Source organism: Chlorocebus sabaeus, chromosome 1 (genome assembly GCF_047675955.1).
Source record: "Chlorocebus sabaeus isolate Y175 chromosome 1, mChlSab1.0.hap1, whole genome shotgun sequence".
NCBI classification, from domain to species: domain Eukaryota; kingdom Metazoa; phylum Chordata; class Mammalia; order Primates; family Cercopithecidae; genus Chlorocebus; species Chlorocebus sabaeus.
Window position 1 is genome coordinate 47,738,310 of NC_132904.1, and position 24,474 is coordinate 47,762,783.

Here is a 24,474-nt window from a genome sequence, read left to right on the forward strand (position 1 = left end):
TCCATTGCTGCAAAAAGGCAGTTGGAATTTTGATAAGAACTATAGATTAATTTGGGGAAGTATTACATACAATCTTAATTATAAACTATTACCTCTATATACATTGTTTACCTATTTTCTCTTTACTAAACAATACTGCAACGAACTTTGGTTGGTGTGTACATTTTTACTTCTTTGCTAGTATTTCTTTCAGAAAATTCCTACAGGTGAAATAGCTGAGTCAAGAGCAACATATACTTTTAGTTATAATAGTTGTTACATTGCTCTACAAAAGAAGCTACACCTGTGTACACCTCTCTCCCTACCAATAAATTATGAAATTGTTTTCTAACACAGGATGTTGTTTTAAATTTTCATTTGATAGGTGAAAAATTGCGCTCATTTTTGTTTGGTTTCTATTTCTTTGACTATTAGTGAGCTTTAACATTTTTGTATACATTGGTTGGCCAAATGTACCTTTGCTCGCTATATTTATAGCCTTTGGCCATTCTAGTTTTATAGTAAAAATTAACTCTCTTTAGTAACAACCTTTTTTTGACCATTTGACAACTGGGCATTTTATGAATTGTATCCACAGCATAACTTGTCTGAAAAAGAGATCTTCATTTGCATTATGTACTTACAGTATCACATCTCTTTCTATAGGTTGTTCTCCAAAGAAGTATGGAACGAGTACAGTCCTTTTTTCAGAAAAATAAATGCCGTCTCCCTCTCAAGCCAAGTCTAGTGGCAAAAGAATTAAATATTAAGGTGACACATACAATACTTATAAGTTCATATTACATTTGAAAATAATAGGAAGAAGGCAAATGGGCAGGTATGCTTAAGGCAAACGAAGGTAAAACCTGCATAGGTTGGTTATAAGCGTGGATGGTTGTGATTAGGATCCATATTTATCTTAGCATATTTTTTACCTAACCACCATTCCTGGAAAAAAAAAAAAAAGTATAAAATTATTTACTACCTTGGGCTTCATTTTTTAAAATTGGTCTCACCGTCTTCTTTTTTTTGGTGAGACAATGTCTCACTCTGTTGCCCAAGCTGGAGTGCAGTGGTGCGATCTCGGCTCACTGCAACCTCCACCTCCCGGGTTCAAGCAATTCTCCTGCCTCAGCCTCCTGAGTAGCTGGGACCACAGGCACACGCCACCATGCCCAGCTAATTTTTGTATTTTTAGTAGAGATGAGGTTTCACTTTCTTGACCAGGCTGGTCTCGAAATCCTGACCTCGTGATTCGCCTGCCTTGGCCTCCCAAAGGACTGAGATTACAGGCGTGAGCCACCATGCCCGGCTTTTTTTTTTTTTTTTTTTTTTGGAGACGGAGTCTTGCTCTGTCACCCAGGCTGGAATGCAATGGCGCGATCTCAGCTCACTGCAACCTCCGCCTCCCAGGTTCAAACAATTCTGCTGCCCCAGCCTCCCGAGTAGCTGGGATTACAGGTACCTGCCACCATGCCTGGCTAATTTTTGTATGTTTAGTAGAGACGGGGTTTTGCCATGTTGGCCAGTCTGGTCTTGAACTCCTGACCTCAGATGATCCACCCGCCTTGGCCTCTAAAGTGCTGGGATTACAGGCATGAGCCACCATGCCCAGCCAGTCTCACTGTCTTAAATCAGCTTTTTAGTCAGTTTCATTTTAAAAGTAAGATTTGATCATTGCTAATAAAATTTTTAGTTTTTATGAATACTTCCATGGCTAATTAATTAAAATAGTACCATAAACAGAAGAATGGAGGGCTCATCTAAGATCACAGTGATTTAGAAGAAGGAAAAGGATGTCACAAGATGTTGTGTTCTGTTGATGGATTAAGACATTTACAAAGCTCAAACTTTAAAAGTTTGTGTCTCAAGTTTTTGCTTCTCTGCCTAGCAAGAAGATGTTTTAGTCAGATATGCTATGTTTAAGTTTCAAAAAGTATTTTTACATATCTGTTATCTTCCAGAGAGTCTAGAAAAGCAATTCTAAATTAGCCGGGCGTAGTGGTGGGCACCTGTAATCCCAGCTACTCGGGAGGCTGAGGCAGAAGGTTTGCTTGAAGCCAGGAGGCAGAGGTTCGACCTTGAACCTGGGAGGCAGTGAGCTGAGATTGCACCACTGCACTCCAGCCCAGGCAACAAGAGCAAACTATCTCAAAAAAATAAATAAAATGAAAAAGCAATTCTCATGTGTTACCTCATTTGCTGCAATTCAAAGGAACAGGTGTTTAGCTGGGCCTGTAGTCCCATCTACTCAGGAGGCTGAGGCAGGAGGATAGCTTGAGCCCAGGAGTTAGAGGTTGCGGGAAGCTATGGTTGCATCACTGCATTCCAGCCTGGGTAACAAAGCAAAACGCTGTCTCTAACAGAAATAAAAATAAAAAATAAATCTAAAAAGAAGACACAAAGGAAGAGGTGAAAGGGGAAATGCGTAGGACAAAAAAAGAAATCTAAATCTATTTTTATTTATCTTTCTAATGCTTAACATGTTGTATTTGCAGTCATGTTCCTTCTTCAGTTCTAATGCTGTCCCCCTAAAAGTCACAATGGTGAATGCTGACCCTATGGGAGAAGAAATTAATGTCATGTTTAAGGTGAGTAAATAATGTTACTATTTTTTAATGGCAATTTAGAAATTTTTTTATCAGATTACTTTTTCAAAATTGCAAAGTTGATTTTATTTAATATATTTTTTAATTCTTTTATTTATTTATTTTTACACAGTCTTGCTCTGACACTCAGGCTGGAGTGCAGTGGTGCAGTCTCAGCTTACTGCAACCTCCACATCCTAGGTTCAAGTGATTCTCCTGCCTCAGCCTCCCAAGTAGCTGAGATTACAGGCACCTGCCACCATGGCCGGCTAATTTTTGTATATTTTAGTAGAGATGGGGTTTCACCATGTTGGCCAGGCTGGTCTCAAACTCCTGACCTCAGGTGATCCACCCACCTCAGCCTCCCAGAGTGCTGGAATTACAGGTGTGAGCCATCGTGCCCAGCCAAAAATTTTACGTGTTTTGATCATGATTTGTATGGTTTGAAGAAAGGACGAAGAATTTTAGTTAATTCAGTGAGTTGGACATGTGGAGGTTCATAAAGATTGCTTCTACTGAACCACCTTTGATATATATAATAAATTCCTTTGTACTCAGATCTGGTTTTGAACTCTATATTTTGTTTTATCGATGTAGGTGCCTTTTTCTAAACCAGTAACATCTGTTTTGAATACAAGAATTGTATGTGTTAAGTTTTATTTTTTTAATTTAATTTTTTTTTTTTTTGAGATGGAGTTTGCTCTTGTTGCCCAGGCTAGAGTGCAATGGCGCGATCTCAGCTCACCGCAACCTTCACCTCCCGAGTGCAATTCTCCTGCTTCAGCCTCCCAAGTAGCTGAGATTACAGACATGTGCCACCACATCCAACTAATTTTTTGTATTTTCAGTACAGATGGGGTTTCACCATGTTGGCCAGGCTGGTCTCAAACTCCTGACCTCAGGTGATCTGCCCGCCTCGGCCTCCCAAAGTGCTGGGATTACAGGCATGAGCCCAGCTAAGTTTTAATATTTTTTAAGGCAAATTCTCCTTATTCTTTTCCATAATTTTCCTGGCTAGTCTCAGAATGTATTCATTATTATGTGTTTTTAAATTATTTTATCCAGTTTAAAAAAGAAAATGAAAACTTGTTCAGGTTTTAGTTAAAAAGTAATTCATTTTGGGAGGGTTAGTTTTTTTAAGTAAACTTTTCATTTTGAGATAATTATAGATTCATAGGCAATTGTAACAAACTGTACCGAGGAATCCTGTGTACTCTTCCTCATAGTAACATCTTGTATAACTGTAGTGCAGTATCACTATCAGGATATTGGCATTGATACAGTCAAAATATAGAGCGTTTCATTATCCCACAGATTCTCCATGTTGCCTTTTTAGAAAATTGAATATAGGCCAGGTGCAGTGGTTCACACCTGTAATCCCAGCACTTTGGGAGGCCGACGTGGGCAGATCACCTGAGGTCAGAAGTTCGAGACCAGCCTGGCCAACATGGTGAAATCCCATCTCTACTAAAAATACAAAAATTATTCAGGCATGGTGGCAGGCGCCTATAATCCCAGCTACTCAGGAGGCTGAGGCAGGAGAATCACTTGAACCTAGGAGGGGGAGGTTGCAGTGAGCCGAGAACACCCCTCTGCACTCCAGCCTGGGTGAAAGAGCAAGACTCAGTCTCAATAAATAAATTTAATTAATTAATTAATTAAATAAATAATTGAGTATAATTCACATACCATAAAACTGAAACTTTCAAAGTGTACCGTTCAGGGAACTGAGATATGAAGAGGTTAAGTATCTTTCCCTAGAATGCTGCAGAAAGATAAAAAGGCAGTTCTGTTCATCTCATCGGTGTGTGCAACCATGCCCACCTAATTTTTGTGTTTTTAGTAGAGGCGGAGTTTCCATCGTGTCGGCCAGGCTGATCTCGAACTCCTGACCTCAGGTGGTCTGCCCACTTTGGCCTCCCAAAGTGCTGGGATTACAGCTTTCATAGCATGTAATCTGTTAAGTCTTTTGGAGATGTACAAGTTTTGTTTTGTTTCCTTGATATCAAGGTTGGTGAAGATCTTCGGCAAGATATGTTAGCTTTACAGATGATAAAGATTATGGATAAGATCTGGCTTAAAGAAGGACTAGATCTGAGGATGGTAATATTCAAATGTCTCTCAACTGGCAGAGATCGGGGTAAGTTTATTAGCTATGTCTTGATGTCTTATTTTTTTCCTTGAACTTAGCTTAAAGTGTACCTGCCCTAAAGGCTCTGATGCAGATACCCTGGTATCACAGTTGTTTCTTATTTTAATCCAGTGTTACTTTATTGATTGTTGCTCATTATTAAGTCTCTTTTAAAAATAACTTAGTGGCCGGGCATAGTGGCTCATGCCTGTAATCCCAGCACTTTGGGAGGCCGAGGTGGGTGGATCACATGAAGTCAGGAGTTTGAGACCAGCCTGGGCAACATGATGAAATCCTATTTCTACTAAAAATGCAAAAATCAGCCGGGTGTGGTGGCGTGCCCCTGTAATCCCAGCTGCTCGGGAGGCTGAGATGGGAGAATAGCTTGAACATGGGAGGTGGAGACTGCAGTGAGCCGAGATTGTGTCACTGTACTCCAGCCTTGGTGACAGAGTGAGACTCTATCTCAAAATAAATTAAAAAAAATTTTTTTTTAACTTAGTGTAGCCTAAATAAATGCTTTGCAGTAGTCAGAGGTGTCCATTAATTGACCCAGTGAGGATTTTATGGTCTTTAGCTTTTAAACTTAAAAATAATGCCATATCTCTGGGTGCAGTGGTTCTCACCTGTAATCTCAGTGTTTTAGGAGGCCAAGGGCAGGAGGATCACTTGAATCTAGGAGTTTGAGACCAGCCCGGGCAACACAGGGAGATCCTGTCTCTACAAAAAGAAATAGTCTTAGCTACTCTGGAGGATGGGGTAAAAGGATTACTTGAGCCTGGGAGGTTAAGGCTTCAGGGAACCATAATCATGCTACTGCACTCCAACCCGGGTAACACAGTGAGACCTTGTCTCAAAACCAAATAAATAAATAAGGCCATATCTAAGTTAAATCAACTTTGATTTTATTTTTGTAAAATAAAATCATACGAAGTTCTTTTCTACTAATAGCAGATTTCTATCTTATTATTTATTGAACCATTTTGAAATAATGAATGTAAAACATCCTAATATCTGATATGCCATCATTATTGGCAGCCGTCATTATTCTTACTCAACAAATGTTTGTTGTTTACCATCTATAATGGTAAGAATATGTGGTACTTATATTTTAGAAGAAAGCAATAATACGTACAAGTAATCAGAGTATGCTTTAATAAGCTGAAAGCTCTAAAAGTTGTAAAGGCAATACTGTCAGGTTTTAAAGGAAAGATCATCTGCTGTTGGTGGAAATGAGAAACACTTCACAAATTCTGTGCATAGACACTAGGAAGTCACCTGAAAGATAATCATCCTTCCAATATTTGCCATTCAACGTATGCTTAAATGCCTATAATGAAGGGGAATTCACTGCATTTCAAGGCAGTTCATTCTATCCTGTGCTGCTCTGATAGCTATAGATTTCTTTTTCATATTCAGGTGATTAATGGGGACTGAGTCCTGGTGTCTTTTACCCATTGGTTACAGTTCTGTTCAGAGACTATCATATAATTAAATTAAATCCTTCTTCACCCTTACCAGTATTGTGGCCTCAGATTGTGAATTCCAAATTCTTCAGCCATTTATGAAAGATTACATTACCTTATCACCTTAGTTTTCTCCTTGCAAATGATTCAGGTAATCTGTTGTCTCTAAGAATGGCACCTGGATTTTGTAGAATACAAAAGGGTGACCATAGTGTCACACATGTGAAACTATTCATAAATAAAATCAGTAAGTCATCATCGTACCAGCTCCTGCTAAGCCATGTCTTGGCCATTCTGTAACTTGTACATTTTCTTTTTCTTTTCTTTCTTTTTTCAGAGATGGGATCTTACTCTGTCTGTCACCCAGGCTGGAGTGCAGTGGTATGATCATAGCTCACTGCAGCCTCAAACTCCTGGGCTCAAGAAATCCACTTGCCTCAGCCTCCCAAAATTAGCTGGATATGATGGCATGCACCTGTGACATGCCACCACACCCAGCTAACTTTTAAAAGTTTTTCATAAAGACAGGGGTCTCACTATGTTGTCCAGGCCGGCCTCGAACTAGGCTCAAGCAGTCCTACCACCTCAGCCTTCCAAGTAGCAGGGAATGTAGGCATGCACCACTGTGCCCAGCTATGTACTTGTACATTTTTGTATCTTAGAACCATGTGTAGGATGCTGGCTGTTAACTTTGTTATATTTGATACACTACTTTTCTATTTGTTGAGTTCGTTTTAAAACCTGATTTTTGAGTGTTACAGCTCTTTTAGAATTCACATAGCAGAGGCCGGGCACAGTGGCTCACGCCTGTAATCCCAGCACTTTGGGAGGCCAAGGCGGGTGGATCCCTTGAGGCCATAAGTTTGAGACCTAGCCTAGCCAACATGGTGAAACCCCACCTCTACTAAAAATACAAAAAATCAGCCAGGCGTGGTGGTGCACGTCTGTAGTCCTGGCTGCTGGGAGGCTAAGGCACGAGAATCACTTGAACCTGGGAGGCAGAGGTTGCAGTGAGCCCAGGTGGCGCCACTGCACTCCAGCCTGGAAAACAGAGTGAGACTCTGTCTCAGAAAACAACCAGAAAAAAAGGAACCAAATGAATTCATTCTGCCATATGTAACTTAGACTACTAGAATTAGAATCTGGCCCCACATAGTTTCTATCCGGGTACCCTGGCAGCCTTGGTCAACTTCTGTTTCCTCCAATCCTTTGTCCAAAGCAGAGCTCTGTTTTCATGTATTTTATTTTAACACAAAAATGCATCTCCTTCATTTTAAAAATGTATCAGTTAATTTTTTAATTGTATAAATAATATTTGCCTATAGTAGAATATCCAGGTAGTGTATAACAGAATAAATTGAAAAGTGTTCATTTTCTCTCATACCTTCATCCTCAACTCTAGGTACCCTCTTTCCACGATATAACTACTTGTGTAGCCTTCTGGAAATGTTTTGTGTATATTCTAATATGCACAACCATCTTTCTTTTCAAACACAAAAGTACAGTTCTCCATCTGGATTTTGTCTTTAACATTATTTTTGAGATCTTTCTATCAAAGCACATAATTCCTCCCTTACTATTTTCTTTTGTGTAAATATCACATAATTTATTTGTTTGATACTTGTTTGCTTTTTTTTTTATTTTTTGAGACGGAGCCTTGCACTGTTGCCCAGACTGGAGTGCAGTGGCGTGATCTCAGCTCACTGCAAGCTCTACCTCCTGGGTTCACGCCATTCTCCTGCCTCAGCCTCCTGAGTAGGTGGGACTACAGGCGCCTGCTACCACGCCCGGCTAATTTTTTGTACTTTTAGTAGAGTTGGGGTTTTACTGTGTTAGCCAGGATGATCTGGGTCTCCTGACCTCGTGATCCGCCTGCCTCAGCCTCCCAAAGTGCTGGGATTACAGGCATGAGCCACCGCGCCTGGCAGATACTTGTTTTAAAGGAGTCAGAGAGAAAATAAAAAACAATTTGTTCAGCCAGGCATTTACATTTCAATTAGGAGGCCAAAACATATACTTGAGATTTAATCATATTACAAAGTCAGTCTTCATCTGTTCTTCCTTTGAAAGTACTAGTGTATTCTGGAAGATTCTTATCTTGCCCAAATATATAATTAAAGAAATTTTTTTGTGCTGAAGTGGGACAGTGTGTATCTTATATGTAACTTGACCAGCTAGGTCAGTGTCTTCTTGTTTGTAATTAAAATAGTTTTCCTCGCTGGGCACGGTGGCTCATGCCTGTAATCCCAGCACTTTAGGAAGCCAAGACAGGCAGATGACTGAAAGTTGGGAGTTCAAGACCAGCCTGGCCAACATGATGAAACCCCATCTCAACTAAAAAAAAAAAATACAAAAATTAGCCGGGCATGGTGTTGGGCACCTGTGATCTCAGCTAGTTTTCCTTTGGGGATTAGTACATGGATGTATAGACTAGAGAGTTTCAAATAGTCAAAATTGATGTTTACATGTTAGATACTTTTGAAAATAAAGAATAAGGGATTAGTACCTGGATATACAGACTAGAGAGTCTCAAATAGTCAAAATTGATGTTTACATGTTAGATACTTTTGAAAATAAAGAATAATTTTGATTGGTGGCCAGACTTGATTTTTTTTTTTTTTTGACGACACGGTCTTGCTGTCGCCCAGGCTGGAGTGCAGTGGTGTCATCTTGACTCACTGCAACCTCTGCTGGGTTCAAGTAATTCTCATGCATCAGCCTCCCAAGTAGCTGCTGGGACTGCAGGTTTGTGTCACCATGCCTGGTTAATGTTTGTATTTTTAGTAGTGGTGGGGTTTTGCTATGTTGGCCAGGCTGGTCTCAAACTCCTGAGCTCAAGTGATCCACCCACCTCAGCCTCCAAAAGTTCTGGGATTATAGGCATGAGCCACCATGCCTGGCCAGACTTGATTTTTTTTTTTTTTTTTTTTTTTTTTGAGATAGAGTATGGCTCTGTTGCCCAGGCTGGAGTGCAGTAGCTCTATCTTGGCTCAGTGCAACCTCTGCCTCCTGGGTTCAAGCGATTCTCCTGCCTCAGCCTCCTGAGTAGCTGGGATTACAGGTGCCCACCACCATGCCCAGCTAATTTTTGTATTTTTAGTAGAGACAGGGTTTTGCCATGTTGGCCAGGCTGATCTCAAACTCCTGACCTTAAGCGAGCCACCCGCCTCGGCCTCCCAGAGTGCTGGGATTGCAGGCGTGAATCACTGCACCCAGCCAGACTTGAATTTTTTTGAAAGTAACAATTGCTAGCTGGTTTCTTATGTCAAAGATTGAAAACTAACTTTTTAAAAGGCATGCAGCCATAAAAAAGAATGAGTTCATGTCCTTTGCAGGGTCGTGAAGGAAGCTGGAAGCCATCATTCTCAGCAAACTAACACAGGAACAGAAAACCAAATACCTCATGTTCCCACTCATGTGGGAGTTGAACATTGAGAACACGTGGACACAGGGAGGGGAACATCGCACACCGGGGCCTGTTGGCAGGTGGGAGGCAAGGGGAGGGAGGACAAATACCTAATGTATGCGGGGCTTAAAACCTAGATGACAGGTTGATAGGTATAGCAAACCACTATGGCACATGTATACCTATGTAACAAACCTGCACATTATGCACGTGTATCCCAGAACTTAAAGTAAAATTTAAAAAGTAATAATTTTAAAAAATGTTTAAATGCTTACTTTGGGGAGACAGTTTTACTTAGCTTAATATTTTATCGTTAAAGGCATGGTGGAGCTGGTTCCTGCTTCCGATACCCTCAGGAAAATCCAAGTGGAATATGGTGTGACAGGATCCTTTAAAGATAAACCACTTGCAGAGTGGCTAAGGAAATACAATCCCTCTGAAGAAGAATATGAAAAGGTAATTAGCATGTCTCCTCATTCCAAAAAGCTTTGTCAAAAATGTATTACAAGCTGGGCGCGGTGGCTCAAGCCTGTAATCCCAGCACTTTGGGAGGCCAAGATGGGCGGATCACAAGGTCAGGAGATTGAGACCATCCTGGCTAATAACACGGTGAAACCCCGTCTCTACTAAAAAAATACGAAAAACTAGCCGGGCAAGGTGGTGGGCGCCTATAGTCCCAGCTAGGAGGCTGAGGCAGGAGAATGGCGTGAACTCGGGAGGCGGAGCTTGCAGTGAGCTGAGATCCTGCCACTGCACTCCAGCCTGGGCGACAGAGCGAGACTCCGTCTCAAAAAAAAAAAAAAAAAAAAAAAAAATGTATTACAAAGGTTTTAAGTGCTTTCATTTTCCAGCTCTGGTGACTAAATAATCATTAAGTCAGGAAAAGAGCGTCTTTTTCTAAGTATAGGAAAGAATATAAAACAGAATGCATTTAATGGCAGGAATCTGAGTGAAACCAATGCTAAATTACGCTCCCAAAAAATTCTAAACACATACTTAGAGGCTAGCAAAACAGGCATTTTTCTAACCCAGAATGTTATATTTCCCAAAGATCTTGGAAGAAGTTAGGGAAATGAGTAAAACGGGCTGCATCATGTGGTATTTAAGAACATAAATTAGGGGCCAAACTCTGGGTTTGACTTCAGATCCCAAGTCACTCAGCAGCAGCAGGGCCTTATGCAAATTATTATTAGTATTATTTATTTATTTGAGATGGAGTCTCACTTTGTCACCCAGGCTGGAGTGCAGTGGCGCGATCTCGGCTCACTGCAAGCTCCGCCTTCCGGGTTCACACCATTCTCCTGCCTCAGCCTCCCGAGTAGCTGGGACTACAGGCATGCGCCACCACGCCCAGCCAATTTTTTGTATTTTTAGTAGAGACGAGGTTTCACTGTGTTAGCCAGGATGGTCTCAATCTCCAGACTTCGTGATCCACCCGCCTCGTCTCCCAAAGTGCTGGGATTACAGGCGTGAACCACTGCACCCAACCTATGCAAATTTTTTACCATCTTTGTGACTCAGTGACCTCTGCTATAAAGTATTGTATATATTATGGTATTATAGCATATACTATGGCTGTAAACATAAGCATTGAGATTTTTGTGAAAATTAAATGACTTAATGTATATGAAGTACTGCATAATGAAAGTTGTATAATTGATAGCTCTTATTATTGGAAACATCAATTTTCTGTTTTGCTATTATTTAGAATTACATATGAGGAAAGGGCAATTTTTCAGGACATAAGCCCTCTAATGATCCTAACTTGGCCTAGGGAAGACCCAAGAAAACTGAGTGATGATGTAGGAAGACTCCCATTTTAATGTCATGGAGCTGCCTATTTTATGTTTCATTAATGGATCACCTTTATAGACATACACGTGCCATCTGTTGACCTACAAAGCTAATGCAGGGGGATTTTGACCTTTGTTAGATCTTTTAAACTGTGAGATCACTCCCTTTTCATACTTCTTTGTGGTCTGGGGAAAAAAAGCAGTGCAGCAGAAGCCGGTACTTGTTTTAGTAATCTTGGCCCTTTTGTGATTCCTGGTAAGGAAATAATTGCCAAGTAGCATACATTAAGCATCTTTTATGAATTTGGCTTTTTAATGTGATTTAATTAGTAAGAGGGAGTATAACTTAGTGAAGTCATATTGCCTGGATTTGAATCCTCACTCTGCTACTTAATAATCTTGGGCAAACAACCTCTCTGTTTCAGTTTTCCATCTGTACAATTGTTATGATGATAGTACCGAAGTCATTGATTGATGTGAGATTCTTCTAAATATGTTAATGTATATACACACACATACATATATACACATACACACAGAGAAGTGCCTGGTTTGTGCTAAATGCTGTATAAACATTTGCTGTTATCATCATTGGTAATGATTTCTGGGAAATTAACTACATGGGCAAGTCAGGCCAAATGAATGTACCACTCAGAAATACATTATTTTGTATAAATAAACTAAATGCACATTCTTTATATTAAAGAAAAAGCTCATTGTATGTGTGTCTTGCTGTATTCTTCTATGTGATATTATATTAGTAATTTTAATAATCCCCAGGAGAGAGGGAGTACTTAAGATGACACACAGGGAATCACCACATGGGAAACAAACACATTACTTGTATTCTTGGATGTTTTCAGATATAAGCTGATTTTCCTTACATATGTCTTCCCTGCAGGCAGAGGAAAAAAAGCAAAAATCTTCTATCCATCATGTTTGTAGAATCCTGCACCTCCCCGATTCTAAGCAGCAGAGTCAATGAGGTGCAGGATTCCACAAACATGATGCTTAAAAACTGTTCGAAGGCAGCATGTACCTAAGTAGGGACTGGTAGGGATCCCAGACTTTTAAAAGAGAAAAGCTAGAGAAGGGGCAGTAACCAGCCTTAGAAGAGTGTTTTTGTTTTTGAAATATGAAAAGATTGGCTTTTATTACTGTATCCCAGTTTGTATGCTATTGAGAGAGTGGATTACAATAGTGTTTTTAAAGAGTGATAAATTACTTTAATACTTATAAACTCTGCCTCCTTTAAAAATAATTCATTTTCTAAAATAATTGTATATGTTTTTTATAGGCTTCAGAGAACTTTATCTATTCCTGTGCTGGATGCTGTGTAGCCACCTATGTTTTAGGCATCTGTGATCGACACAATGACAATATAATGCTTCGAAGCACGGGACACATGTTTCACATTGACTTTGGAAAGTTTTTGGGACATGCACAGATGTTTGGCAGCTTCAAAAGGTATAATGTTGTTATTGCTGTTGCCAAAGAAATGAGACACTTCTTGTTTCACAAATTAATGTTTGTCTCAAGCTTTGCCTTTTGCCTTCTGCGTTTTGCCTTGTGGCTCCATGTGAACATAACTGGGGATGAAAAAGGCCCAAAGATGTGACCTTACCTGGTAGACAAGAATGTGTGTAAGTGTGTATCAACTTTGTTGTTTTTTTTTCCGTCGTTGTTGTTGTTTGTTTTTTTGTTTTTTTTTTGAGAAGGAGTCTTGCTCTGTTGCCCAGGCTGGAGTGCAATGGCGCGATCTTGGCTCACTGCAAGCTCCGCCTCCCGGGTTCACGCCATTCTCCTGCCTGCAGGAGTAGCTGGGACTACAGGCACCCGCCACCATGCCCGGCTACTTTTTTTTGTATTTTTAGTAGAGATGGGGTTTCACTGTGTTAGCCAGGATGGTCTCGATCTCCTGACCTCGTGATCCACCCGCCTCAGCCTCCTAAAGTGCTGAGATTACAGGCCTGAGCCACCACGCCCAGCTAAACTTTGTTGAAATGAATTAAGGTACATATATATTTTTTTATTTAGTTAGCAGTAACTCTTAGAAAGAAATGGTTTCGTGTGTATATAACAGCAGTAAGTAGTTTTCTATGTTTGTAACTACTGTTTGTTCTCTCTTTGGGTATGTGGATTTATAAATATCACATTATTTTCATATACAAGGAAATTTCATACATAAGTTCTCTCTAAATAATGAGATTATTATGTGATAGCTTTCTTGAAAATGTTATTTTAAAGAATTATGGAAATTCAAAAGTGTGGTATTAAGTTTCGTAGTTAGAAGTGGCTGTACCTCAGATAGCTTAGTTTAATAATCATGTAATAGCACTATTGGAGTATCTGCTGTAAATAATATTTTATATGTACTTTCATTTTAAATAGGGATCGGGCTCCTTTTGTGCTGACCTCTGATATGGCATATGTCATTAATGGGGGTGAAAAGCCCACCATTCGTTTTCAGTTGTTTGTGGACCTCTGCTGTCAGGCCTACAACTTGATAAGAAAGCAGACAAACCTTTTTCTTAACCTCCTTTCACTGGTAACTATTCTTTATAAGCACTTAATTAGTTTTATATTAATGCATCTATGTTTCAATACCTAAAAAAGATTATTTTGTGATTTTAGAATAAAATTTGCTGTAGTCACAAATGTCAGATACATTATTGCTCAAATATTTTAAACTTACTGCCATGTGAAATAAGCCAGACACAAGAGGACCTACTGTCTGACTCCGTTTGTATAAAATACAAAAAATAAGTCAGTAGAGTGGCTCCCCTTGGGATGGGAAGTATTAGTAACTGGACCCCAAGACAGGCATCTGAGATGCTAATGAATGTTTTGTATATTAATTTGGGTATGAATTGTGAACATTCACTCAGCTGTACAATGAAGATTTCTGTACTTTCCTCGGTATATATTATAGTTAAGTACAAAGTAAAAAACACAAACCCACTATGATTATTGTGACTAAATTGATACGGTAATAAACAGAAGGCTACAATTATCTTAAGTGAAATAACTCAGAAAGTTAAATATTGTGTGTTCTCACTTATAAGTGGAAGTTAAATGATATGTATACATGGACATAAAGAGTAGAATAATAGACACTTGGAGACTTGGGAGGGTAGGAAGGGGGATGGCGGATGGGAGATGAGAAGTTACTTAGTGGGTACAATGTATACTATTCAAGTGATGCACTAAAAGCCCAGACTTTACCACTATGTGATACATATATGTACCAAAATTGTACTTGTACGCCCTAAATCTATAAAAGTAAAAACAGCGGTCTAGGCCGGGCATAGTGGCTCATGCCTGTAATCCTAGCACTTTGGGAGGCTAAGGCAGGCGGATTGCTTGAGGTCAGGAGTTCGAGACCAGCCTGGCCAACATGGCAAAACCCCATCTCTATCAAAAATACACACACAAAAAAAGTTTGCCTGGCATGGTGGTGCATACCTGTGATCCAGCTACTCAGGAGGCTGAGGCATGAGAATTGCTTAAACCTGGGAGGCAGAGGATGCAGTGAGCCAAGATCGCATCACTGCACTCTAGTCTGGGCGACAGAGTGAGACTCTGCTCTCTTCCTCTCCCCTTCCCCAAAGAAAGAGCCTAGACAAAAGGAGATCTGGATCTCACAGGTTTAATTCTATAAACTGGGTTTGTGACCACCAACAAATTGCTTGACTTCCTTGGCATCCATTTCCTTATTCGTAAGATAATCACCTAGGTCCCCAATACACTAATGAACCCCTCAAGACTGATTGTTTTTGTTTGCTTTAGTTCTGATTACTTGAGCAGCCCACAGGAAGGAGCGAGGAACACATTTTTTAAAAAATTTAACTCACAGAACTTTTTGTTTTCTTCTACAGATGATTCCTTCAGGGTTACCAGAACTTACAAGTATTCAGGATTTGAAATATGTTAGAGATGCACTTCAACCCCAAACTACAGATGCAGAAGCTACAATTTTCTTTACTAGGTAAAGCATATTTAAGTGTATTGCAGAAGGAACATAAAATTTTGCTTTGATTTGCTTTACCTTAGTTTAAACAAATGCTATTTATCAAAATTATGATTTATAGGAACAAATTCTGATTCACAGTAATTGCACATAGTAGGCTGTCAAAAGTTTATTTGCTAATAAATGCAAAGGATTTGCAATAATATTTTTAAAAATATACTTATTTGTCTCAAAATATCTCAAGGTTTATTTAATATGTAATTTCAATGATAAAAACATTTTTCTACAGTGCCATATGCCATCTTTTTTAATTTTTTATTTTGAGACTGAGTCTTGCTGTTTCATCCAGGCTAGAGTGCAGTGGCGCAATCTCAGTTCACTGCAACCTCTGCTTCCTGGGTTCAAGCAATTCTCCTGCCTCAGCCTCCTGAATACCTGGGACTACAGGCACATACCACTAAGCCCAGCTAATTAAAGTCTCTTTCTAAAATGTTATCTGTACTAATCTATTTTTCAGGATTTTGTCTTAACAATTTCCATGGAGACCTTTGGTGTTTTTAATCCAGCAAACCCTGGTCACTGCTCCAAGTAAACTATTATATGGCATAGTACTTGAAACACATATACCAATGACTGGTATTTGAATTTGTTATTGCTTTAAAAACAGATCTTCCGGCCAGGCGCAGTGGCTCATGCCTGTAATCCCAGCACTTTGGGAGGTCTAAGCGGGCTGATCACCTGAGGTTGGGAGTTCAGGACCATCCTGACCAACATGGAGAAATCTAGTCTGTACTAAAAATACAAAATTAGCTGGGCATAGTGTTGCATGCCTGTAATCCCAGCTACTCAGGAGACTGAGGCAGGAGAATCGCATGAACCTGGGAGATGGAGGTTGTGGTGAGTCGAGATTGCGCCATTGCACTCTAGCCTGGGCAACAAAAGCGAAACTCTGTCTCAAAAAAAAAAAAAAAAAACAAAAAAAAAAACAGATCTTCTTGACAAATATGTTCTAAAGGTCTGGTGATCAGGCTGGTTACTGACTACTGCTGCCACATCATCACAATACCTTAGCAAGGAGGGGTACCTGAGCTCATGTTCTTTTCTCTCCTTTTTCTCTTGCCTTCTTCCTCTCAGTGGAGAAGAGGTATAAAACACTGACTGGACTTCCCTAGTCTCAAGAGTCTGGGCTGAAATGAATTGAAGGAAGCTGATTTTTGTATAGCCTTCTAAACTAATCCTGACAATTTAGGTATTGATGGGTTTTCTTTTGCTTTGTTTTTTAAAAGAGATTCATTGGCTCCCCTGGGCAAAACTACAAAGCAGGCGTGTATTCGCCTGCCTGCTCAGACTTCCATAACAAAATACTATAGACTGGTGGCTTAAACAACAGATATTTATTTTCTCACAGTTCCGGAGTCTAGGAGGTCCAAAATCAAGGTGCCAGCTGATTACATTACTGTTGAGGGCTTCCTTGCCAGATTGCAGATGGCCACCTTCGCAATGTGTCCTCACATGGTAGGGAGAGCTAGCTCTCTCATCTTTTCTTAGAGGGACACTCCTATTGGATTAGGGCTCTACTGTTTATGACCTCATTTAACCTTAATTACTTCCATAAAGGCCCTATCTCTAAATACAGTTGCAGTGTTGGTTGGGGCTTCAATATATGAATTTGAGGGAACACAAACATTCAGTCCATAGTGGGGTAAAAGCCTGTGTTTGAGATTCTCTCACTTCTCTTTTTGAATATCCTTCTTCTTTTTAGCTTCCTTAACCTTGTTTTTGAGACTTGTTTCCTTTGCTTGCCTAAAATGTTCTTTCCAGACCTACTTTCCAAACTCTCCATCCTGTCAAAACTTCTTTTTCCAACTGAATGAAAATATGATTACCTGAAGGAGTCTGACATGGAATTCTACAATTCTACTGTTCGATAGGAAAGGATTTTTAAAATTTGGATTACTTTGTTTTTGTGGGTTTTTTTTTTTTTTGGAGACAATCTCATTCCACCACCCAGTCTGGAGTACAGTGGTGCAATCTCAGCCCACTGCAACCTCTTGCCTCTTGGGTTCAAGCAATTCTCCTGCCTCAGCCTCTCGAGTAGCTGGGATTATAGGCGCGCACCACCACACCTGGCTAATTTTTCTATTTTTAGTAGAGACAGGGTTTTGCCATGTTGGCCAGGCTGGTCGCGAACTTCTGACCTCAAGTGATCCGCTCCCCTCGGCCTCCCAAAGTGCTGGGATTATAGGCGTGAGCCACCGTTCCCGGCCCTTGGATTACTTTCTTTCCCACCTATTTGTCGTCTTTCTCCTTTATTAAAAGGGAATAAATTAATAAAGACATATTTTTAGCATTATACCAATCGTCATCTATCAATAATAGCTCTTTAATTAGTCTTGGGGATCCTACAGGGTTCAAGAAAACCAAGCATGAATTCTTGCTTGGGCTAAATTATTTTATTGGGGTGAGATGTATTTTAACAAATCTTTGGCCTATGGAACAAAGGAAATCCTTGGCAAAGTGACAGTCTGCTTAATATTTTTAAAGGAATGAAAGTGGTTTTTGTCATTTATTATGTTGAAAGAATTTACCATGTGTTCTCATTTACTGTTAACAAATTTTCTGATTACTTTGTAGGCTTATTGAATCAAGTTTGGGAAGCATTGCCACAAAGTTTAACTTCTTCATTCATAACCTTGCTCAGCTTCGTTTTTCTGGTCTTCCTTCTAATGATGAGCCCATCCTTTCATTTTCACCTAAAACATACTCCTTTAGACAAGATGGTCGAATCAAGGAAGTCTCTGTTTTCACATATCATAAGAAATACAACCCAGATAAACATTATGTAAGTTTGATTTCAATATTTATAAACAATCATGCATGTGTTATTGTTGTCCTTTCTACTTCCTTTGCTGACTCTGCTAAAGTTCCAAGCATTTGTTCTATTCATGCTGCTTTCTTCCATGAATGGTCCATAAATAAGTAAATGTACTTGAAGCATCCCTAACTTTTTTGTATTTAATTCTTGCTATATTTACTTCAAACAATAAGGATGGAGTGATATTCTGTCTTTTAGAGACAAGGCTATAAGAATGATGCAATTCTGCTTTTTCTCATTCTTCAATTTTTAAATTTTTATTTATTTGGTTTTTTTGTTCATTCTTCAGTTTTTTTTACATTTCAAAGGTAAAGTGTGCTTGTTGTACAAATTCAATCAATACAGAAGTATACAAAGTAAAAAGTCAAAGTTCCTATGCCAGTCTCTGATACAAAACACACGCACACGTTGTCTTTGAACAGAAACAGGAACTTCAGCGTGCTTTTTCCCCTTCGAGACTATAAGCGTTATCTTTTTTGTTGTTACTTTTCACCCTTGTGCTAACTTTTTTGTTAGATAATACTTTCCAGAACTGCTAGTTTTAAAATTTTTGGCAAATTGATAATCTTTAAAAAGCTATTTTACTGTTTTAATTTTTATCTATTCTGTTAATAAATTTTAGTATCTTTTTGTATGTTTATTAAGTTAACACCATTTTATTGCATAATCCATTCTCTCCCCAATATATACTACTACCTTTAAGTTTATATATATGTATCTCCAAATTTGTTTCTGGCCTTCTATAGATAGATCCTACTTGGCACCAGTATTATATTCTTTAAAGTATTGTAACTTTATAAAAGTCCGGGTGCAATGGCTCACGCCTATAATCCCAGCACTTTAGGAGCCCGAGGCAGGTGAATACCTTAGGTCAGGAGTTCGAGAGCAGCCTGGCCAACATGGTGAGACTCCATCTCTACTAAAAATATGAAAATTAGCTGGGTGTGGTGGCATATGCCTGTAGTCCCAGCTACTTGGGAGGCTGAGGCAGGAGAATCACTTGAACCCGGGAGGCAGAGGTTGCAGTGAGCCAATATTATGCCATTGTACTCCAGCCTGGGTAACAGAGCAAGACGCTGTATCAAAAAAAAAAAGTTTAAATAGCCAGCAAAATAAGTTTTCCTTCACCACCGCTCCCCCCCCGTAAACCTTTTGCCTTTTTTAAAAACTATTTATTTATTTATATTTTATTTTATTTTGAGACAGAGTCTCACTCTGTTGCCCAGGCTGGCGTGCAATGGCACGATCTCGGCTCCTGAAACCTGTGCCTCCCAGGTTCAAGCAATTCTCATGCCTCAGCTCCTGAGTAGCTAGCTGGGACTACAGGCATGCGCCAGCATGCCCAGCTAATTTTTGTATTTTTAGTAGAGGTGGGGTTTCGCCATGTTGCCCAGGCACATGGCCAGGTGAATTTCTGGCCCATTTCAGCCTCCCAAAGTTCTGGGATTACAGGCGTGAGCCACCATGCCTGGACTATTTTATTTATTTATTTATTATTTATTTATTTATTTATTTTTGCAACGGAGTCTCACTCTGTCGCCCAGGCGTGAGTGCAGAGGTGCAATCTCAGCTGACTGCAAGCTCTGCCTCCCGGGTTCACGCTATTCTCCTGCCTCAGCCTCCCAAGTAGCTGGGACTACAGGCGCCCGTCACCAAGCCCCGACTAACTTTTTTTTTTTTTTTTTTTTTTTAGTAGAAACGGGGTTTCACCGTGTTAGCCAGGATGGTCTCAATCTCCTGACCTCATGATCCACCCGCCTCGGCCTCCCAGAGTGCTGGGATTACAGGCATGAACCACTGCGCCTGGCCACCTGGACTATTTTTATTTTTACTTTTTGAGAAACGGTCTCGATCCGTTACCCTTGCTGGAGTGCAGTGATGCAATCTTGGCTCATTTGGCTGGCTTGGCTCACTGTAGCCTTGACACCTGGGCTGAGTTGATCCTCCCATGTTAGCTATACAAGTAGCTGGGGCTACAGGCATGTGCCACCACAGCTGGCTACTTTTTATATTTTTTTATAGAAACAGAACCTTACTATGTTGCACAGGCTGGTCTCTAACTCCAGGGCTGAAGTGATCCTCTCACCTTGGCCCCTCAAAGTGCTAGGATTATAGGCATGAGCAACTGTGCCTAGCTTACACTTCTAAGTTCTAGTTTATATATCTTAGGATGGTTATGATCACTCTTAAAATGTAGTTAGATGTGCTATAAATACAATTACTTGTATTTGCTTTTTCCTATTGTTGACATATATATTACCAAGATAAAAGTACTTGAACTACATAGAAAAATTAAGCTATAAATTTCTCTTCTGTCAGGAAAGGAGGTTTTATTGCTTCTTGGTCTTTTAGCTAAGATCAATATAGGAAAGAAGTTTTTTTTTTTGTTTTTTTGACACGGAGTCTCGCTCTGTTGCTCAGGCTAGAGCACAGTGGTGCCATCTCGGTTCACTGCAACCTCTGCCTCCTAGGTTCAAGCGATTTGCGTGCCTCAGCCTCCCAAGTAGCTGGGATTACAGGCACGCACCACCATGCCCAGCTAATTTTTGTATTTTTAGTAGAGACATGCGTGCTTTTACTATGTTGGCCAGGCTGGTCTCAAACTCCTGACCTCAGCTGATCCACCCACCTTGGCCTCCCAAAGCACTGGGATTACAGGCATGAGCCACCGTGCCCGGCCTAGAAAGGTTTTAAATATAAATTTTATGTGTTTATGGTGTGATTTCTTTTCAGATTTATGTAGTCCGAATTTTGAGGGAAGGGCAGATTGAACCATCATTTGTCTTCCGAACATTTGACGAATTTCAGGAACTTCACAATAAGCTCAGTATTATTTTTCCACTTTGGAAGTTACCAGGGTATGTATCCATCCTTGTACATTAATCCTTTTTGTAGGAAACAACTTGTTATCAAATGTAGGTGGAAAGCTTTGTGTTAACACTTAGTAAGATATTATCAGCCATGTGTGGCTTATTTTCCTTTGTATCACAAGGACCTAATACAAAAGTAGACATAAACAAGGAACTGTAAGTTTTTGTTGAATGAATAAATGATCAGGATGTTAAAATATGAGATTTTCTAGACTTCTAACTTTTGTTGAGCTTTAACTTTGCTGTCTCTACCATAGTAAGCAACACAAGATAGTAATTTGGTATCTTGGTTTTGAAAAAAGTCTCATGCGGCCACGCATAGTGGCTCACACACTTATAATCCCAGCACTTTGGGAGTTAGAGGTGGGGAGATAGCTTGAGTCCAGGAGTTCGAGACTGGCCTGGGCACCATGGCGAAACCCCATCTCTATAAAAAACACAAAAATTAGCTGGGCTGGTGGCACATGTCTGAAGTCCCAGCTACTCGGGAGGCTGAAGTGAGAGGATTGATAGATACCAAGATGTTGAGGTTGCAGTGAGCCAAGATCACATCACTGCACTACAGCCTGGGCGACAGAGTGAGACCCTGTCTCAAAAAAAAGAAAAAAAAAAGTCATATGCTAAATCAGTGCAGAAATAATCTATCATGGGCCATACTGAGCTCCTCTGATAAAAAAAAACTGAAGCATGGCCGTGTGCAGTGGCTCAAGCCTGTAATCCCAGCATTTTGGGAGGCCGAGGTGGGCAGATCACGAGGTCAGGAGATCAAGACCATTCTGGCTAACATGATGAACACCGTCTCTCCTAAAAAATACAAAAAATTAGCCGGGCGTGGTGGCAGGCGCCTGTAATGCCAGCTACTCAGGAGACTGAGGCAGGAGAATGACGTGAACCCAGGAGGTGGAGCTTGCAGTGAGCTGAGATCTTGCCACTGCACTCCAGCCTGGGCAACAGAGTGAGACTCCGTATCAAAAAAAATAAATAACTGAAGCAAACACCATCAAGACTGTCAATCAAAATCTTAGTTTTGTATCAGATACGCTTTGGGAGTCTTCAGTTTTAATGTAGCTCAATGACCAGTAGATTTCCTGTGTCGAGTTGTTCATATTTTCTTCAGACTAGATTTCAAAAGTAAGGAGGAGGTGAAGTGGGTATTAGAGTTTGTTTCCATGTACAGTTTCATTTTTCCACTGCTACCAAAATAAGTGGAATTAAGATTATCCTTTCAGCACCTTACTTAGGCCTTACGTTATTATTTGTGGATTTTACTGGTGTATATATAATAGTTATGGCTGATTGAATAGTGATTTTTTTTTTTTTAGGGATCAGATCTGGATAAAATATTGGAGTGATTAAACTTGAGAAGAAATAGTAGAAAATAAGTATTAGATAGGTGCAAAAGTAATTGCGTTTTTTGCCATTACTTTTAATGTCAAAAACCACAGTTACTTTTGCACCAAGCTAATAATAAGTATAGGAAATCAACACATACCTTTTCAACCAATGCTCATCAAAGGATAATGGGTAACTAAACTATGTCATCTCCAATACTTTGAAGAGAAATCACAAAAAATTACTTATTTTATTTTATTTTGAGATGGAGTCTTGCTCTGTCACCCAGGCTGGAGTGTAAGCAATCTCGGCTCACTGCAACTTCCACTTCCCAGGTTCAAGTGATTCTTCTGCCTCAGACTCCCGAGTAGCTGGGATTATTGGCATCTGATTATAGGCATCAGCATGCTAATTTTTGTATTTTTAGTACAGATAGGGTTTCATCATGTTGGCCAACCTGGTTTTACACTCCTGACCTCAAGTGATCCACCTGCCTTGGCCTCGCAAACACCATGAGCCACCACGCCCGGCCACAAAATATTACTTTGTAATGGATTAAGACTACTTTGTCTTTAAGTATATATAAAAAAAGTGTATTTCTAAAGAAATATTGTACTTATTCAAATCCCACCTGTTTTTGTTGTTCTTTTGTAGCTTTCCTAATAGGATGGTTCTAGGAAGAACACACATAAAAGATGTAGCAGCCAAAAGGAAAATTGAGTTAAACAGTTACTTACAGAGTTTGATGAATGCTTCAACGGATGTAGCAGAGGTAACCTTACTAAATGAGAAGTAATAACATCTTATACCTTTTGTGTTACATAATATTTAAACTAATGAATTGTTTTCTCTTTATTCTTAGTGTGATCTTGTTTGTACTTTCTTCCACCCTTTACTTCGCGATGAGAAAGCTGAAGGAATAGCTAGGTCTGCAGGTGAGATTATTTTTTTTCTCTTTATTGGTAACTCATGATCTGCAAGTCTGTAACTGCTCAATGAATGTGGTAGAATGACAGCAGGCTTACTAGCTGTAGTCTGAGAATGGGAGGAGGGTATTCTTTCTAAGCCAGTCTATTTCTGAATAAATATAACTTTCCTAATAGATGTGATTACTAAAGAAGTATAAATCAATGACCTACCAGGTTGTTTACTCCTTTTTCCCCTCCCTTCTGTCCGCCCCACATGTGACAGTCTTGAAAATACAGTAAAATCCTTTTATTGCAGCTTGAACCACTACAACAAATAAATAAAGATGAAAATATTTGTATTTTCAGATGCAGGTTCCTTCAGTCCTACTCCAGGCCAAATAGGAGGAGCTGTGAAATTATCCATCTCTTACCGAAATGGTACTCTTTTCATCATGGTGATGCACATCAAAGATCTTGTGAGTGATTACAAAGAATGATGGTTATAGAGGAAACCCTTACCTTGGTAGGAAGCATTACTATTAAGGGACTGCTTTTCTTTTTAGGTTACTGAAGATGGAGCTGACCCAAATCCATATGTCAAAACATACCTACTTCCAGATAACCACAAAACATCCAAACGTAAAACCAAAATTTCACGAAAAACAAGGAATCCGACATTCAATGAAATGGTAAGTTAAAATCATTTCTAGAAGTTACTTTGGTTTATTGATTTTTTTTTTTATTTTAATTTTTAAGTTCTGAGGTACATGAGCAGGATATGCAAGTTTGTTGCATAGTTAAATGTACCATCGTGGTTTGCACACCTGTCAACCCATCACCTAGGTACTAAGCCCAGCATGCATTAGCTATTTTTCCTAATGCTTTCCTTCCCCCATCCCATCCCCCAACAGGCCCCAGTGTGTGTTGTTCCCCTCTCTGTGTCCATTGTTTTGAGATTTTAAATTTTAAAACATTTTAAGGCCAGGCGTAGTGGCTCCTGCCTGTAATTCTAGCAGTTTGGGAGGCCGAGGTGGGTGCATCACTTGAGCTCAGGAGTTTGAGACCAGCCTGGGCAACATGATGAAATTCCATCTCTACAAAATTATGGTCACTCTTTGGCTAATATTGTCACATGTTTTCACTTGAAATGTTCCAA

At 39.7% G+C, this 24,474-nt stretch overlaps 1 protein-coding gene across 5 annotated transcripts in view; it reads left to right on the forward strand.

The window, feature by feature from the left end:
* Positions 1-24,474, forward strand: part of PIK3C2A (phosphatidylinositol-4-phosphate 3-kinase catalytic subunit type 2 alpha) — a 116,820-nt gene that overhangs the window by 88,983 nt on the left and 3,363 nt on the right. For all 5 annotated transcript variants that reach the window (XM_037999644.2, XM_073017987.1, XM_037999645.2 and 2 more), the window contains 13 exons: positions 646-750; positions 2,478-2,570; positions 4,578-4,707; positions 9,890-10,026; positions 12,661-12,830; positions 13,755-13,911; positions 15,242-15,351; positions 17,968-18,175; positions 20,942-21,066; positions 23,065-23,182; positions 23,273-23,345; positions 23,685-23,794; positions 23,882-24,007. In XM_037999644.2, coding sequence (XP_037855572.2) covers positions 646-750; positions 2,478-2,570; positions 4,578-4,707; positions 9,890-10,026; positions 12,661-12,830; positions 13,755-13,911; positions 15,242-15,351; positions 17,968-18,175; positions 20,942-21,066; positions 23,065-23,182; positions 23,273-23,345; positions 23,685-23,794; positions 23,882-24,007 — 1,662 coding nt within the window. The remainder of the gene's footprint in view (positions 1-645; positions 751-2,477; positions 2,571-4,577; positions 4,708-9,889; positions 10,027-12,660; positions 12,831-13,754; positions 13,912-15,241; positions 15,352-17,967; positions 18,176-20,941; positions 21,067-23,064; positions 23,183-23,272; positions 23,346-23,684; positions 23,795-23,881; positions 24,008-24,474) is intronic.